This window comes from Rhinolophus ferrumequinum, chromosome 7, assembly GCF_004115265.2.
Source record: "Rhinolophus ferrumequinum isolate MPI-CBG mRhiFer1 chromosome 7, mRhiFer1_v1.p, whole genome shotgun sequence".
Taxonomy (NCBI): Eukaryota; Metazoa; Chordata; class Mammalia; order Chiroptera; family Rhinolophidae; genus Rhinolophus; species Rhinolophus ferrumequinum.
The window spans coordinates 81205251-81224114 of NC_046290.1; the positions used below are offsets into that span (position 1 = coordinate 81205251).

General features: G+C 32.2%; 1 protein-coding gene across 4 annotated transcripts in view; it reads left to right on the plus strand.

The window, feature by feature from the left end:
* The window catches only part of DMXL1 (Dmx like 1), a 113225-nt gene that overhangs the window by 11288 nt on the left and 83073 nt on the right, over window positions 1-18864 (plus strand). For all 4 annotated transcript variants that reach the window (XM_033109777.1, XM_033109778.1, XM_033109775.1 and 1 more), the window contains exons 2-9: window positions 120-245; window positions 2990-3061; window positions 5897-5975; window positions 10364-10496; window positions 14631-14697; window positions 16021-16199; window positions 17246-17435; window positions 18566-18734. In XM_033109777.1, coding sequence (XP_032965668.1) covers window positions 120-245; window positions 2990-3061; window positions 5897-5975; window positions 10364-10496; window positions 14631-14697; window positions 16021-16199; window positions 17246-17435; window positions 18566-18734 — 1015 coding nt within the window. The remainder of the gene's footprint in view (window positions 1-119; window positions 246-2989; window positions 3062-5896; window positions 5976-10363; window positions 10497-14630; window positions 14698-16020; window positions 16200-17245; window positions 17436-18565; window positions 18735-18864) is intronic.

Consider the following 18864-nt stretch of genomic DNA (forward strand, 5'->3'; position numbering starts at 1 on the left):
TTTTAAATTAGTCTGTTAAAATGTAATAATGCACTCGTATTTAATGCCAGTATTCTACATGATAAATATTTTCTTGACAATTTTATCATTTTTATTTTATTTTCCTTGTTTTTCTTTAGGCTTATGCATCTGGATGTGACATTGTTATACTGGGAAGTGATTTTGAAAGATTACAAATAATCCCAGGAGCTAAACATGGAAATATTCAAATAGGATGTGTAGACTGTTCAATGCAACAAGGCAAGGTTTGTAATCTTGTGACAATATTACATTTGTCTTGAATGTGGTTTTTGCCTGCATAGTCTCTGAGGTATGTATTTCCTATTGAATTAGAGACTTGCTTTGTTCCAAGGACAATGTAGCTACAAATTTCTTTGGCTCTTTGAGATTCTATTCTTACATGATTTGAAATACAGCGATAAAGAGCTAATACTTACTATCTGTAGAACAGGTTTAAAGCTGACTTATTTAAAGATGGATTGGATTAGGGAAAGGAATGATAATAAATCTTCAGTCTATTTACAAAAACTATTGAAGAGAAGTCATTTATTAGAGTCATTCTTTGTAAACAGTAGTTTACAATCCTTATAATTCTGGGTAAACTTTATACTAAAAGAAGATAAGGCCTTTTAAAGTCTATAATTTTAAAATTTATTCCCGGTCTATGAGAAAAATGAATGTTTTTATATGGACTTCTAGTTGCATGTGAAAAGTCGAAGTAACCTTGAAAGTAAAACAGCAACAACAATGAAAGAAACAGGGCATGATGCGATATGAGGTTAAATACAGTTCTGTATAGTACCAGAATTGGGAGAGTCATAACTAGTAGGCAGCATCGTGTACAGGTTAATATAGTACCATACAGGCATAGGTGGCCAGGCCTTGGAATAGTTGTAGCTAAACTGAGCTGAACTTTGCACATTTCTTTATTTAATTTTATTTGTTTATTTGCTATATGTTTAAATACCATATTTGACTATGTGATTCCACTAGAATATTTTGTATGGGGAATCAAAGTGGACCCAATCCATTCCCTTTTTTTTAAAATCTAATCATTTTTAATAAAGCTGCCATTCTGAAAAGTTACTTCTTCAGACCTAGTTTAAAGATACTCATGATAAAAGGAGTTTTGACACTTGCAATTTTTACCTATTTGTTGGACTACTGTTCTTTTTGTTATTCCTGTGTTCCTTTCCCTTTAATATACTCACAGGTGTCTCCTGTTTTTCGTTTGTTCACACCTTTCATTCTTACTGTACTACAAAAATGATGTTTATTATAGAGTGCTAAAAATTATTGAGATTTTTTTTTCCCTTCTGTTTATATTTGACCTCCTGGCTCTGTAGTTCTGTAATCTTAGTTGTTGTGTAAAAACTTGCTTATGTCATCTAAACTCACATAGAGCTAGTTAATGTTGGAAATCTAATTTTAATAATTTCCAGTATCTTTTTGTGTTAAGCAAGATTACATGACAGTTCAATTTAGAATGAAGAGGTTATGTGATTTTATAATCATTCTAATATAAGGCAGAATTTTTTCCTTAGGTATCAGGCAGGAAACGTACAGGTTCTGGTTCCTGGGAATTTCTGTTTGCCTTTAAGAGGGAAATGCCGCTTGACACCATAGACATCAGTACTTTATCATTACTGTTTTTCCTTTGTATTACTACCGGAATAATTTTCCTGAGAAAATACATCTGCATTTATCTTTTTATTTGCTTGCTTAAAAACTTTTTTTTTTTGAATTTTTTTTTTATTGAAATGTATTGGGGTGACAATGGTCAGTAAAATTACATAGGTTTCAAGTGTACAATTCTGTAATACATCATCTATATATTAGAAGGTAATGGGAAGCTAAAGAATGCTTAAAAACATTCTTTTGCTTCCCATTACCTTGGAAAAGTTCTAATGGTTCACCTTGGAATGAGGCCTTGTACAACAGGCTTAAACCTGCCCGTTGGGCCTCATGTCTCTTACTCTGTTAAAGGACACTCTTCTAGCTGGTTAGTGGTCAAAGTCACCCCCAAACATACATTGCCTGTTTTAATCTTTACACTGTGTTCTATTATGCCTTATTTTTAAAATTGAATATTCACTGTCCTTTGAAGAAATCCTACCCACACTTTAAAGGTCCAGACTAAACACTCCCTCCCAGACCAACTCAGTACAGATGATTTCTACATCCTAAGAACTCTTCAGAACACTTTAAAATATCCATTGAAAGGTATATCTTCATTCCCCCATATGTATATCTTCATTCCTTAACCCCTCTTCACTAGAGTATTCATATAGGTATACATACATACATATATATATGTATATATATATTCTTTTTAACCATGATTCACTCTATTTTCCTACCTACCTATCTGATTTCTGATATTTCAGTGTTCTTCAATTGTGACTCACTCAAGCTTTAGTAATAGCTACCTCATAAAACAGAGCCGGGAGGGGTTATGTGCCATTGATTTAAACTTAAAGAGTTCACAAAGGAATAGCTCTAAGTGTTATTTTTAAAAAGTTAAATATATATTGACAGAATTGTGAACTTTGAGGACAGAAAAACTGAAAACTGATTTTTAAGTCATGTTAAATTCCATACTTGACAAGGAATACATCAATACATATTCTTCTGTGAGGAAGGGAATTAACATTTACTATGCGTCTTACAAATAATGAAATACTAGATGTTTACAAATGTTATTTCAATTCCGAAAATAATTCTATTAGGAAGATAGTATTATACATGTTATAAATATAGATAAAGTAAGTTCAAAGAGATTAACTTGATAGTTACACAGTTATTAAATTACAGTATGTACTGGGATTCTGATCCAGATATGGTGGTCTCTAAAACTGACATTTTCAACTATTGGTGTATGAAATTTTATGTATGGGCATATTTTAAATTATACTATTAATTTCTTTTGCTCTTTTGATTCATAAATTAACATATCCTTAAGTTTTCTTTCTTTTTTTCTTTTTAAAAGATCGCAGCATCCTATGGAAATGTTATCTCTGTTTTTGAACCAGTTAACCTACCGAAGGAAAAGAAAAATTTGGTCAGTAATTTATCATTTTGCTTTTAGGAACTGAAATGTCTTGAGTATTAAAAAACTTTATTTTTAAGAGTATAAAATCAGAGTGATCATCAAATAAATCAGTATAAATTATACACTATAATTCAAGGTACATGTTAAATGCCACTTTCATGTTAAAAATATATTTAAATCTGGGGTGGCCGGATGGCCCAGTTGGTTAAGGCGAGGGCTCTCAACGACAAGGTTGCCGGTTCAATTCCCGCATGGGATGGTGGGCTACGCCCCCTGCAACTAAAGATTGAAAACAGTGACTGGACTTAAAGCTTAGCTGCGCCTTCCACAACTAGATTGAAAGACAATGGGCCTTGGAGAAACACACTGTTCCCCAGTATTCCCCAATAAAATGTATTAAAATGTGTGTGTGTATGTATATATATATATATATGTATATATATATACATATATATATATATGTATATATATATACATATATATATACATATATATTTAATATTTACTTTTAAATATATATATTTAAATCTTTCATTGAAATACAACTAAACGAAATTGTGCTGATGAGTTGTCTTGAATATTATACTTTTTTCTGACTTTTTTTCTTTATATAATAAGTATTTGAAGAGTCAACAGCTCTAAGTTTGGCAGTTACTTTATTGCTGGTGCAAAAACTATTGTTCAGTCATATGTGGCACTTAATTCTTTGTTTTTGTGGTCTACTTTTATATAGGTTTTCTGCCTTTACTTATGTATTTTGTTCTTAAAGTTACATTTTGATTGCAGTCTTATACCTCTAGGACTATTTTCTTGTGCTTATTATATCATGTGATATAAGTATTAATAGGCCAGTGAATTATTTTAATAAATAAACTATATTCAGTAATAGTTCTGAAAGCTGCTTAAAGCATTGGTTTATAAATATTGAGGTTATGTAGATTTCTTGGGTGCTTTAATCCTTTTAAATATGATGGATAGACCAGGTTATTTTACCCATCTCTACTGAAGCTTAAACTAGTGATTTAAACTACATGAAACAGAATTATTAAGTGTGGTCCAGAGAGCATTCATTAGGAGTTAGAGGACGGGGGTTTCTCTCTGTGCTGCCTTTTGACCATTTGATCCTAAGCAGGGAGCCTTATGACACTTTTTGCTCAATTCTGAAATTGGTTACTATCCATTCATTCTTCATGGGATATCGTAAAGATGACACGATGTCAGAGACTGTGTAGAAATATGTTAAATGTGAAGAATTAAGCAGTGTTTTAATAATAGACACTCCTTTGTGTATTTTTTAATAGTTTTCATTTCATTTTCACTTAGCTTATTAGTATCTTACAGATTTGCTCTGACTTAGTTTGGCAGCTATTATTTCTTTTTTTTATAAATAAGGCAGCAGAGGCTCCAAAATAAATAACCGATGAAATAGCTATTGAGCCACAGAACTAAAAGTAAAACCAGCTGTATTGATTCCTAGGTGTGATGAGCATTCTTTGCTCTACCTGTGTTAATGAAAAATATTTTCTCTTAGATAATTGATACACATTTTTAAATTTTATGGAGAGGGAGTCCACAATTCTCCCTTGATTTTTATTTGTACTTATATATTACCTAATGAATCCAATATTAGAAGCTCTTATAGCCTTATGATTAGTAATTAACAGAGCTAAAAATAAATTTTAAAGGTGGTCGCTTCACCCAGAGCAATACATTTTAAGTAATACTCAGTAAATATTTGTTGAATGAAATAACTGACTTCTAAAAAAAATCTGTATGTTATGTTAAAATGCCTTTATTAGTGAGGGTAGAATTGAGATTTTTAGTTTTTGTCCATTTGCTCTAATTATAATTATTTAATGTAACAATGTCAAAAACTCAAGAAGACGCTGGTTTATTGGTAGGCAGCACTTTGCAGAGAGGGTAAAAACAGCTTGATGAATAGGGGGAAAACTGGATCAAAAGACAAAATCTTAAACTTGGAAGGTGCATAAAATCTGTAATTCCAGGATATAGTCTCAGAGAATCTATAGATCCTCGTAAAAAGGATATTATTTCCATTTCTTTGTACATTCTGGAATATTCTTTTAAGGTGGTGGTTCTTCATGAAAGGTACACTTTAGATTCACTAGTTGATACGTATGTCCAGATCCTACTCTGGGGATTCTAAATCTGTAGGTGTGGGGTTGTGCCTAGGCACTTGTATGTCTAGTTCTAGAAAGGGTTCTGATGTGCCCTGTGGTTAAGAGCCATTCTTACAAGGCAGAGTTTCATAAAAGCATATTCTGCAAGCCACCTGTATCAAAATTGTCTGGGGTGTTAAAGTGCAGATTCCTGTGCCCTGTTCTACACCTTTTGAACTTGAACCTTTGGACATTCCTTTACATTATAATGGAAGTGTTGCATCTCTTTCTGAATTTTCACACATACCATATGATCTTAGGTGAGGATGAAACATTAAAAGATAAGAAAGCCTCAAATAGCAGAGACACAGATACATTTAAAACTAAGCCTTTGTAACAATAATAATAATTAATAGTTATAATTTTAAAAGTCTCAGGTTAATAAGTATGTTGTCCAAGGTGGCGTACACTTATTAATTGTTTAAATATACTAAAGACAGACTTAGACCTCTGGGAATGGACCTTCTCTTGCTAATCTCCTCCCATCGCATAGTCCTTATTTTCCTTGACAGAATTGAACATTTTGTTCTCCTTAGAAATGACTGCATAGTCAATTCTACCAAAAAAAAAAAAGTGACTGCATGTATTATTAAGAATAATAAGTATGAATATATACAGTTGACAGAAAAGATGCCAGTAATAATTGATTTTTTTTTAATTTTAGGAATTACATAGTCAATGGCAGAAAAGTGGTCAATTTTTTCTGGAATCAGTAGCACACAATATAACTTGGGATCCTGCAGGTAAGAACACAAGTAGGATTGACTGAAATGAAGTATCACTTGCCTAGGCTATTGCTTTTATTACTTTTCTGTATTTCAGTTCTGTTTTGCGTGGGATTGTGGGGAACACAAAAGTAAATGAAACAGATTGTGCTCTTTTAGAGCTTATGCTGAAATGAAGACAAATATGCACTGTAAGAATGTCCAGCTGGAGTAGGAATATCTGTTTTGGGAAGGTAACATTAATTTCGTCTGAAGAATCAAAGTTTCATTGAAGGAGGAATCTATTAACCTGAGAGTAGATAGATTTTAACAATGAGGGTGGGGTAGATGGAGGAGGGAAAAGAAGTGAATTCTAAGAGCTAATGTGTGCATGTGTCAGTTATCAATTTCTCTATTTCAAAACCATCCCAAAGCCATTTTTACCAATCTACCACAGTGAGCAAAGGCACAAAGAAAGAAAGTATGATGGATTCTGAGGATGATAAATACTTCATTGAGGCTGGCGTGGGTCTGGTGATAAGGAGATAAGATTGCAGCATATTATAGCAGGCCTTTAAAGTCATGCTAAGGGATTTGAATTTAATTCCTTTTATTTGTCTAAAAAATATTAGAGGTTTTTGAAAGTGGCTCGTGACATGTGGTTTGTAAGAATTTTCTGGTAGCAGTTAAATTAGAGACAAATCAGAGACAAAAGGAACAGGAGGATAAATATTACATTATTTATAATTATAATTACCTTTGGAAGTATGTCTGAGTGAGACAGTAGTCTGAGAAATAAGAACTTGTTTCAGTGCCTTTAACATAGTGTGTACTCAGTTATTGAATGAATAATAAAAGAATTATATGGATATGAAATGCATTTAGGCAATAAAATTGACATTACTTAACAACTGATTTCAGATTACTTTGAGGATTCTATGACCACAAGAAGAGTGATATGTACAAGTTAAGAGTAGAACAAAGGCTTTTTTTTGGATGTGTGGAATTTGAGATGCTTGTATATCGTGTAGCATTAGTCAATAGATAGAAAGTTTAATCTAGAATGTAAGAAAGAAATTATCTTTGGAATGTAGAACTAGAAGTCATCTGTTTAGATAGGTAAAAGAGTTTAAATTTTAATATAGTAGATGAAATGGCTGAGGAAAAAATGTAAATTTAGAACACAAATTTCAGAACCTTTGGAAATTATTTTAAAAAATAAAAAAGATTATCTTTGAGATTTTTTTAAAAAAAATAATCACAATGTTTTTAAATCTTTATTCTCATAAGATTGTAAGATTGATGCTTACTGACTGGTAACCTACATGTGTGTTTTATGTGTACAGTGAAAAGAGGATAGACCTGGGTTCTGGCATCTAATACAGCACTTTGTATATAATTCTACTGTGGATAGGGTGAGCTAGGTCCCAGTTTATGTCTGTTGTCCTCGTATGATTATTAACATATGATTATTAACAGTGTTAAAACCTTCTACTCTCACGGGTGTTTCTATTTGGATGATCAATTGTATGGTTACTATAGCACTACAATCTGTTGTAATTATTTGTTTACATGGTTTATTTTTTTTTTTATTGGACAAGGGCTGAGATCCGGTTTTATTCAGTATTTTATTTATCTTTAGGGGCTCATCATCTATTAAGCTCTCAACAAATGTTCACATATTTGACTAAGAGTGTTGTGGTCAGATTACTTAACAGATCAAGAACGGTTAACTACTTGTAATTTAAGATAATATTTATTTTACGGGATAGTTTTTTAATGATGAGATATGCAGTTTATGTGAAAGTAGTTGGTAAATGATAGTCCCAGAGAAATATTGTTAGCAAATGAACTGAATGCTTAAAGTGTCATATTAATAATTGCAATGAAGACATTTTATATTTGAATTCAGTGATAATTCTTTAGTAATGACATAGTAGTCGCTTGGAATTTTTATACCTGTGGTCTGTCAGTGTTAATGCTTCAGAGGCGGATAGTATTAATGTTAAATTCCTCTAACATCGTCATTACAGTGTAGTATTAAAAGATAATTACTTATTTTCTTAACATTTATCAGGCAGTAAATTGACAACAGCTCATGACTATTATCTTTTTATTTGTGATTGAGTTAAAATTCACGTAAAAGTTTATTTGTCTTATTGAAAAGTTTAAAATTAGTATTTGGTTGAAGAATAGATTATTACTGTAATAAATATTTGGGATCTATTAGTATATTTTGCAAATGATCTTTGTAATTTACAAAAATATTAGTATTTTGGTTTTGATCAATATTTACATATTTATATGCCAGGTATTGAGATATAAAGAAAAATTTTTCAGATGGTGTTAGTAAACTGATTATAGTGCTTTTGTGTTGTCTCCAAACTCACTCTTGCATCTTGCTTAAATCATAAGATTTACTATTTTAGACTTGATGCTTTTTTTCCTATTTTAATATCCATACCTCTGCCCTTTGTGTTCAAATCAATGTGTTATACCACACCTTACCTACTATTGTTTCATTCCATACCTGGGATTATTTATTTTGTATTCTGTATTTTAAATTCTTCATGGGATATTTTATTTTCAGTTCACGTTATAGATACCAAGAACTCATAGATACCAAGAACAGATTGGTTGTTGACAGATGGGGAATGGGGAGTGGGCAGGATGTCAGAAGGTACAAATTTCCAGTTATAAAATAAATGAGTCCTGGGGATGTAATGTACAACATAGTGACTACAAATAATAATACTGTATTGTATACGTATTCGAAAGTTGCTAAGAGAGTGGATCTTTAAAGTTCTTATAAGGAAAAAAATTGTAACCATGTGTGGTGGGATGGATGTTAATTAGATTTATTGTGATCATTCCCCAATATATACAAATAGTGAATCATTAGGTTGTACACCGCAAACTAATATAACATTGTACGAATATGTCAATTAAATCTCAATAAAAGAAAAGAAAACTTGTGTCTGTTGGTAAGCTAAACAGTGAGTTAATAGTCATATTTAAATGTCTCTTTAGTACTTTGTGGCTTTTTTTACCTGTCTGTGAGACTTTCTGCCAAGTTGCTAACTATTGAGCTTCTGCTAAGTGCCTATCCTGTGCTAAATACATCAGATATATTATAGCTAATTCTTACCACAACTCTATACAAATTTTTAATTTTATAGGTGAGACAACTGAGGCTTAAAGATAGGCCAACTAGATCAAATACACATGGCTAATTAAGTGACATTTAAGATTTAGACGGGGATTTCTGATGTGAAGTCTATGTTTCGCCACAGGCCAACTTTCCTTTTGAAATAAAATGATCTTTCCAGAGAGACACCAATCCATAGTCCTTAATTGCCAATGTGAATGCCTTATTTATTGTCAGCTTTTTGGCCAAAATTGTGTCTCCTCCTTTATCTTCTTTGTTGGGATGATAACACAGTTTTTTTACTTAGTTACTATGTTATAAAGTTGGAATCTATCCTTGAAACCTTTTGTACGGCCCTGTGTTTTAGTTGATGTCAAGTCTTGAAAATTTTGCTTTTTGAAATGGCTTTCAAATCCTTGCTTCTTACTTTAATATTTGATTCAGATCCTCATGATTTCCCATCTGTATTATTATAGTCTATTAACCAGGTTTCTATGTCTTATGTTTTCCCTAATCGTGTCTATATCTAGAATTAGTTTCTAAAAGGGATCTTTACCCTTCTTTGTGTACAGAAATCTTTGAAAGTAGGTGAAAATTATGGATTATATCTTTAGAAAAATACACATAATATACATATAACTTTTGCATAGCTCAATGAAGAGAGGCTCATAGGCCTCTTCAAGTCTATCTGTTGACACCTCTCCCAGGGGAAACCCCTTGTTCTAAAACACAGATCCACTTATGTAAAACGCCGCCTCCCACTTAAAAACCTTTAATGCCCAACTACCTATAACTAACTCCAAATTCCTTATGAACGTCAAAAACATTTCATAATCTGATCTCAGAATTTTTTCCAACCTCATTTATTTTCTAGGTCTACTACTAAACACCTTATTCCTTAACCGTACCTGATTACAAGGCATATTTTGGGAATATATTTGAAGTCTCATGCCTCCATGCCTCTGTTCATAATATTTGTCTACTAAAATATGAATTCATCATGAAAAAATGACAGTGTTTTGTGATTGTGTCCCCCATGCTTAACACAGTGCCTGGTACAGAGAAAGTGTTTTTTAAATGTTTGTTGAATGAAAGATTATAAGATCTCTTTTCTTTTTCCCAAGCTGTTTCAACAAAATTAAAATACAGCTTTTTGTTATTTGGCTTTTCTTAGAAGTTGTTTTATCCTTACAGTATTATATGAAGCTATTGAGTATGTAATTTAACTCACTAATTAAATACCTAAATGATAAATGGTGAATAATATGTATATTTTTAGGCAATCGTCTTTTAACTGGTTCTAGTTGTTTGCAACTCTGGTCCAGTGCTAACTTGGAGAAGCCAACTGAAGATGAAACGTCGGATAAAACAGATCTTAACTTTGGGGATTGGAGATGCATTTGGCATTGCAAGTAAGCAGTTAATGAGGGGATTAAACTGACAGGGCTGTTCCATGTGGTTTTATTATAAATGCATTGTAGTTTGTATAAATCTACATTAACATAAAAAGTATTAATTTTGTGACATGCCTATTCCTATATACAGAAGAGTCACCATTTCCCATGTTCTACAGATCCATTTTTTAAAATTGTTGAATAAAACAACTATAAGGAAGCATAAAAAATGTGTAAAGGCCTATATGAAAATCATTAAATAGAAACTTGCTAAATTATACAGAAGAAGAGACACCTTCCATGCTTTTAAATGGAAGTTTTTCTGTTGTGAAGAAGTATATTTTTTTCCTAAATTAACCTTTATATTGAACATCATTCTTGTCAAAATCCCATTGGAATTTTTACTTTTGAGCATGGTTCTAACTTCATTTAAAAAGACAAATGTGGGAAAATTCTGAAAGATAAAAAGAACAAAGACATACAGTATATGAAAATGAATCAAGCAATTTATTGTTGATATGAGAACAGATAGATTAGTCCCAATTATACGTGGACATTTAATATATAAGGTGGCATTTTATATCAGTGGGGTAAACTTGGTAGCTGTGTGGAGGAGAAAATGAAGTTAGAATCTGTTTCATACCGGGCACCAAAAGAAATGTCGAAGGGAAAATTGAATTCCTATATAATGAAACAAATATTGGAAGAAAATATAGTTGAATTTTCATATTTTAAAGCTCTAATGTCTAGTATGGTAGCAACTAGCCACGTATCACTATTGAATACTTAAAATGTGGCTAGTCTGAATTGAGATGTCCTATAAGTACAGTGGTACCTTGGTTTTCTAACGTAATCCATTCCAGAAGACCTTTCGAGTTCTGAAACTTTCGAAAACAGCCAACAGCTAGGCCTCAGGATCTTACACTCAGCGGAAGCCGCGTGACATGATCGACTTCTGAGGTGTGTTCGAAAACTGAAGCATTTACTTGCGGGTTTACGGCGTTCGTAAACTGAAATGTTCGTCAACGGAGACGTTCGAAAACCGAGGTACTACTGTATAAAACACACGGATTTCAAAAACAGCACAAAAGAATGTAAAATATCCTATTTTTTATTATTACATGTTGAAATGATATTTTAATATATTAGCTTAAATAAAATGTAATTAATTTCACCTGTTTCTTTTTACCTTTTATATTGTAGCTGCTAGGAAATTTAAAATTATATTTGGCTAATACTTGTCATTTATGTTTTATCTCTGTTGGGTGAAAAGTGCTGCTTTAGAATTAAGGAAAGACTTCTAAGTATGATACCAAAAATAGAAACAGGAAGGGAAGGGAAAAGGGGAAATGAGGAAGGGAAGGGGAAAGGAGAGAAATTAATAGTTTTGACTATATCTACAAAAAATTTCTATAAACCAAAAAGATCATCAGGAAAAGAAACAAAAACTTCAGAGGAAATTTTTGCAATTTTGGGTTAATGCCTTTTTCAAAAGGAGGTCTTAAAAATTAATTAGGAAAGAGCAGACATCTCACTAGTGAACAAAAATGGACAATAAAGAGAAAAATTTTAAACGGTAGTACATGTGAATAATAATCATATTAAGAGTTGATTGACCTCACTTAAATCAGGAAATGTGAAATATCCAGAAACAGAATGAATAATAACAGTTACTAATGAGTGTTGGAGAAACAGATACTCCTATATACTGTTGATAAGGGAGTGCAATTGGTATTATCTTTCTAGAGAACGATTTGGATGTATGAAGTGTCAGGCTTAATTTTTTCATACTCATAGCATTTTTAAATTTTATTGATTCATTCAACAAATATTTGGTGAATCCTTACCATGTTCCATTCAGTGATAAAAGTATTGGAATATAGCAGTGAACAGATTGGGGGAGGTAGACAATAAAGCAATAAACTTCTATGACAGGATGTTAAATGCCATTCTTCCTGAGTCAGTTTTTATGAAGCAGTAATTATATATATCAGATACCAAAGTTAGAGTAACCCAGACCTCCTATACGTAGAATTTACAAAGGAGAGTTTAAAGGAGCTGGTTCCATGTATTTTGCACCTCTCAGCTAGATCACGGGTATTAAAAAGTGTTAATGTGTGGAGAGGGAATGGGATTTGGCAAAGATAGTTCTTTAGAAAGAGTTATGGTCTTGCTTTGGAGTCTTTCACATGAAGTTGGGAAGAGGGGAAAAGCAAAGTGTTATATTGCCTTTGCTGCTGATCTAATGAGGGGCTTCCATGGGTTAAATTGCAGATTTGAAATGTGCTTCATTTATTTGGGAGAGGGAAAGAATCTTAAGTTAAATTAAGATCAGAGTATACAGTAATTAACTTGGACTAGGCATACTTAATATATTATTTGAGATGATTTTTTATTTAAGCAGAAAAGCCATGAGACTAGAAACTATGCAAGTTTCTATTTATGATCAGCTGAAGATCACACTGACTGTACTTTAATAGGTCTCTGTAACTTACTAAGCAAAGGCAAAAGTTTAAAACACTGGTTTTACATGTGAGATGAAGATCAGTAAGTACAATAGGGAAAAAGTAAGTATGGTGAGGGGAAGAAGAATAGAGGTGACATTTGAATATAGACCTGAGGGAAGTGAGGCAGTGAGCCATGTGTGCATATCTGGGGGAGAAGAATGTTGTAGGTAGAGGGAAAATCAAGTGCAAAGACTCTGAGGAAAGAGTGTGCTTAGCTTGTGGCTGGAGTGAAGTGAACAAGGTGAGGACTGATAGAAATGTTCAGGAGTCATTTTATAGGTCATGGTGAGCTTCTTGCCATATTTTGAGTGAGCTGGAGCGGTTGTTGGGGTTTTGAGCAGAGGGAGTGTTGAGATCTGAGTCCCTTTTAAAAGGACTGCTTTAACTACTGTTTTGAGAAAAGGCTGTAGAGAGTACAAGATCACAATCATGGAGACCAGGCATTTTTAATAATTTGTCTTAATGACATCCTTAGGATTAACCAGATGCATAAAAATGCATGTGCGAGAATGTTCATTGCACCCCCCCCTCTTTTGTATAAGCGAAAACGAGAGAACAGTGAATTATTAAATTGTTTAAAATCATTGCATATATATGTAGTAGAATATGATAAGCCAATAAAATAATGCAGATGTATACACATTTATATGCATAAATTTTATAACATATTTTAAATAAATGTTACAAAGCAAATTATAAACATGACATGAGTTTCCATCCCTTCCTCCCCTACACCCTCCCATAGAAAGTAGATAGAATTGGAGAGTGGAGAGAAGGGTCTGGAAGTCTGTGCATTAAAATGTTAAGGTTTTGCCTGGGAATCAGTGTCATGGTATTGGTGAACCTATAGATGATTTCATTTTGTTCTTTTCATCCATCTGTGTCAATCTTTTCTGTTACGTATTTATTACATTTACAATCAGGAAAAAAAGTTATTTGTATTTGGAACAAACTGTGACAGAATTCGTTTTTGGCCTGCTTTGCAAATAAATTCAGGATGAATCTAAACACAAACTTGGGTAAAAAAAGAAAAGAAAAGCAAAGATAGTGAGAGGTGTCTTGAGATCAGCATGTATGGGTAGCTAAAAGGGAAGGCAATGAAGGGAAATGTGCCAGAGCTTGGAGATAAAAAGGCAAGTGTGCACCAAGTATGTAGGTGAAGCTGTCAGGCTAAGTCCATGATGGTCATTAACTCACACATAATCTTTAATTAGTCAAATGCAACCTGAAGGCAGAATTCATTTTAAAATATTTGTCCATGAAAATATATGTTGAAATACAGATAATATGTGGCTCTGGAAATTATTTTACAGGTTAAAAAATAAAACCATTCTTTCTCACATTTTAAGGAAATGACAGCTAAAATTTAAGACTCTTTTGTCTTAAATTTTGAAGACTGACTAGTCATTTCTCACATGATTCTTATGCATTAATATTTTTACATAGAAATAATTTTTATACTTAAAGTTTTACATTTTAAAATTTGTTTTTTATTTATAAGATATACTTAAAAGTGAGTGCGAAACTTGTGCTATCAAAAAGTTTAATTTGAAGAAATTGCTGAATATAGTTTAGCGAAGTACTATTGCAGTCTCTCTTATTTAATTTTCCTTGAAAATTATTCTTTCTCTGTTTAATTTTACAGAACTGCTTCCCAAATTCATTTAATGAAATTTTCACCAGATGGAGAATTTTTTGCCACTGCTGGGAAGGTAATTTGTGAAAATGCTCTTGCCAGATTGTGCTTATGGTTTATTTTGAAACTTCAGAAACCTTAACTGGATTCATTATTTTATTTATTTAAGTTGAAAATATTTTATGTTAAAAATGTTAAATAGCAAAAATTGGCTCAATAATAATTGTGTTAAAAAGCAGTAGGGACGTAGACTTAAAGATAATTTTGGTATAAGTCTGCCTTTGATTATTTGATATTGGGTAAGTAGTTAATCTCTTTGAGCCTTGGTTTTCTCATGTGTAAAGTGAGGATAATAACACCTGCCTCATGGGTCATTCATCAAGGATTAATTTAGACAGTAGTAAAATGACTGGTGCAGTATCTTGCATATAGTATACTGTCAATAACTATTGCTACTGTTTATTTTATCTAGCACACTTTAAATAAACTGGTATTTATATTAATTTAAACTGACAGATATATTAGGCTATATTTAAGATAAGAATTTACAGACTTTCTAGAAGGACATTTGAAACTATTTTCTTTGATTTCAGAACAACATATATTTCCTTGAAATTATTTTTAATTATTGGTTCACAGAGCAGTTAATACACAACCGATAGCCTGAAGTTATTGTTCTCATGGCTCAAAGCTTTCTGCAGATTAAGAATTCTGCAGATTAAGAATGTGTGATACCCTAAGTACTGAGGTTGTTTTAGGAGAGAAGTGGAGCTGTTCTGATTGATGTTACAGGTGGGAGTGCAATTATAGTTTAAGAGCAAAACCGGGTACATTTTAGCCTCCCTTGTTCTTCCCTTACTTCCCAAATTAGGAAATGCAATTTTGATTGTACTTAGATTATTTTATATAGTAGTAGTTAAAGCGTCTACTATATGCTTTAGTATATCATCTTCAACATTGTTTTGAACATTCATATGATAATTCATCAAAAATGTCCTTTGTTTTAAAAAATTAGCAGTCTTCTTAAGTCTGCTAGTGGTAATGCTTTCTTATTTGATATTTGGCTAATTGGAAAAAAGAACCCTTAACTTCAGCTTTCAGTCTTTCCTGAATGACTCCATTTTTCATACTATGTGGTAACTAGAATTTTTCTTAAACCAACCCTTACAAAATACGCGCATTCACACACCTTAATCCTCAAAGCACAATTAAGGAATGCTAATAGATAAGTATCGGAATCAGAGATTTTCTTCTCAATGCCTCCATGCCCAACCTCTTCTCCCTTCCCTAAGTTTCTGTGATTATGGAGAAAAATCTTACTTTTGCTATTTGACTTAATTTTTTATTTAATTCTGATGTGGATGATTTTCAGTTTGTTTTTGTTTTTGTTTTTCTTTAGGATGACTGTCTTTTAAAGGTATGGTATAATGTAGAAAACTGGCGGGCAGCTGTTACCTCTCCAGATTTAAGTTCAGAAAAACAATCCCAAGGAGAAATTGACTTTTCTTTTGTATATCTGGCCCATCCTCGAGCTGTAAATGGATTTTCCTGGCGTAAAACAAGCAAATATATGCCTAGGTCAGTGAATTAGTAATTTTCCCCATGTATTAACAGAACATCATCTTTGTGATTTTGACTGCTTTTTTTTACTTTGAGAATCCATAGCTATAGGACTTTTGCCTATGAAGATTCAAGTAATATTAGTCCCTGTCTTACAAACCCCTAGCCACAGGTCAACCGTGATTAACACTTAAGAGGAGAGCTATGTGAAAGAATAATTTACTTCTATGTTAGATGCCATGTTAGATGTTAAGTGACAGAGTTGTGCATCTTTTTCTTCTCTGTGTTGTGTATCCCGTTCTTTTATCTCTTAATCATTCTCCATATTGCCATTTGCATTTGCATGAACCCTTTTTTGATTTCACTCCCTCATCTTGTACCTTATATGTGTATCTCCTCTGGTTAAAAACAAACAAACAAACAAACAAACTCATCTTTATTGAGAGGACATACCATGAGACCTCAAACATTTCTTTAATTATACCCAACGTCTTTGAGGAAAAGAGAGTGGATTAATATATTGTGATGCCCTGAACTAGATATTGAATATTTATTCTTATACTTCCCTCCTTTCAGCATATGTTAGGCAAGGAGAGAATAAGTGCACTAAATAATTACTGTAGCTTGTTACTGACCAATGTGCATGTATCTTTACAGGAAGTAAAAGTGAAGCATTATGAAATAATTCAAGTCACTATCCACTGAATAAATCAGAAAATTTTAATAGATGTAGGTTTTTTTCTTATTAGTTGAGGGATTATGGTATGATCTCAGTCTTTATTCTTTAGATGTAGAAGAATCTTAGATTATAGAAACAATAACTATAATATAAGTATTAGAAACAATACTGAATTCTAGGCAGAAAAATCGGTTAGCAAGCATTCGATGTGATGAAATCAAATACCCACTCAATTGTAATGATTTTGACTAAATACATTGCATAAATGTATAATATGTTGACATTATCTTCATCAGTACTTCGTGTGCATTATAGAAACATTGTAGAATGTGATACTTTGAGAAATTTATATATTTGCTTCTAAAATCTTTTTTTTATTCCTTAGGGCTTCTGTATGTAATGTGCTGTTGACTTGCTGCAAAGATAATGTGTGTCGTCTTTGGGTAGAGACGTTTTTACCAAATGATTGTTTGCTATATGGAGGTGACAGTAACCATTGGACTGAACCGATTAATTTAACAAATAACTTTGAGAGAAATGCTTCCAGTAAAGAACGAGTTCAAAATGCTTTAGATGTGAGTATTTTTGTTAGATATTATTTCCTACAAGTTTTAAAACCTTCTGTACATTGCCTTTTTTTTGTAACATTGATTCTAATATTCAAAGTCATATGGAGAATTATGAAAAATATATCTAAGGAAAATAATTCTCATAAAATTTTGTTTTATTTGCTTCAAAAATTCTTAAGTATTTTTCCTAGAGCAAAAAACCACTTATAATTATGAAGTTAATCTTAAATTAACTGATGATAACAGGAATGATTAGAGTAGCTAATCAGAGTCTGTTGTATTTTGTTATTTTTAGAACCCCCCAGAACTTGGAATGTTTATTTTACTAAGTAGTGTAGAAAGTAAAAGTCAATTTTTGATGTTTATACTATTTGAACATAGACCAGTAATACAGAATCTTATTATTTTTTTGGTATTGAAAACAGGAAGTAATCTAAAAATTATTTATCTTTGAATGCTTTCTGTGGTTATCAAACAATAATTTTTCAAATTTGTGTAGTATTCTAATGGCTTAGAATATAATTAAATTATATAACGCATGGAAACTCAACAACTGTGATAAAATGGTTACGTGTAATAATAGCTGAAAAGGGTTCTTGACTAGGAATCTGCAGATTCTTTTAGGTGACCTTGGGTTCTGTATTAACTTTACTATATAAACTCATATGAAAGATGAGAAGAACAATATTTGCAATGTCTGTCTTATGTGTCAAATGAGATGATCTCTGAAAGTGCTTTCTAAATTATGAAATACACCCAAATTTATTATGGTAATATTATCCAATGCTTTGTGGTCATAGGGTGTAAGCTGTGGATACAAGACAAGAGTATGCAGACAATCATTGTCCACAGACACATTATTATAAACTTTTTTTTTAAGTTTAGAGAATTAATTATCAGAAAATGAACCAAGTGAAAATTGCACTGTATTGTGTGATGGTTAAAAAAAGCGACAAGCAGTCTAAGTTCTAAGCTTCTTCTGGTTTCAAATTTGGTATACAAAAATACTGAAAGATATTTGTACATATAAACTCACCTAAAATAGAATATCTGTAATGTCTAATAATCATTATATTACCTGTACACATATTCTTATGACAATATAGACAATGAATTTACTTTGTGTATTCACACAGGTCAATCTGAGACATTTTCGTCGAGGTCGGAGGAGATCACTTGCACTTGCAGCACATACGGGATACCTGCCCCATCAGCAGGATCCTCATCATGTCCATCGGAACACCCCACTGCACGCCAACGCACTTTGCCACTTTCACATTGCAGCCAGCATCAACCCAGCCACGGGTAATGAAGCACTGTTCAGAAAATGTCTTGGAATTGAGTAGATTGGTTTTACAACAGATAAGTCATACTTTTAGTTTACAAATGGGTCAAGTATTGGAGGTGACTTTCTTAGTAACTTTTCATTGTTGCC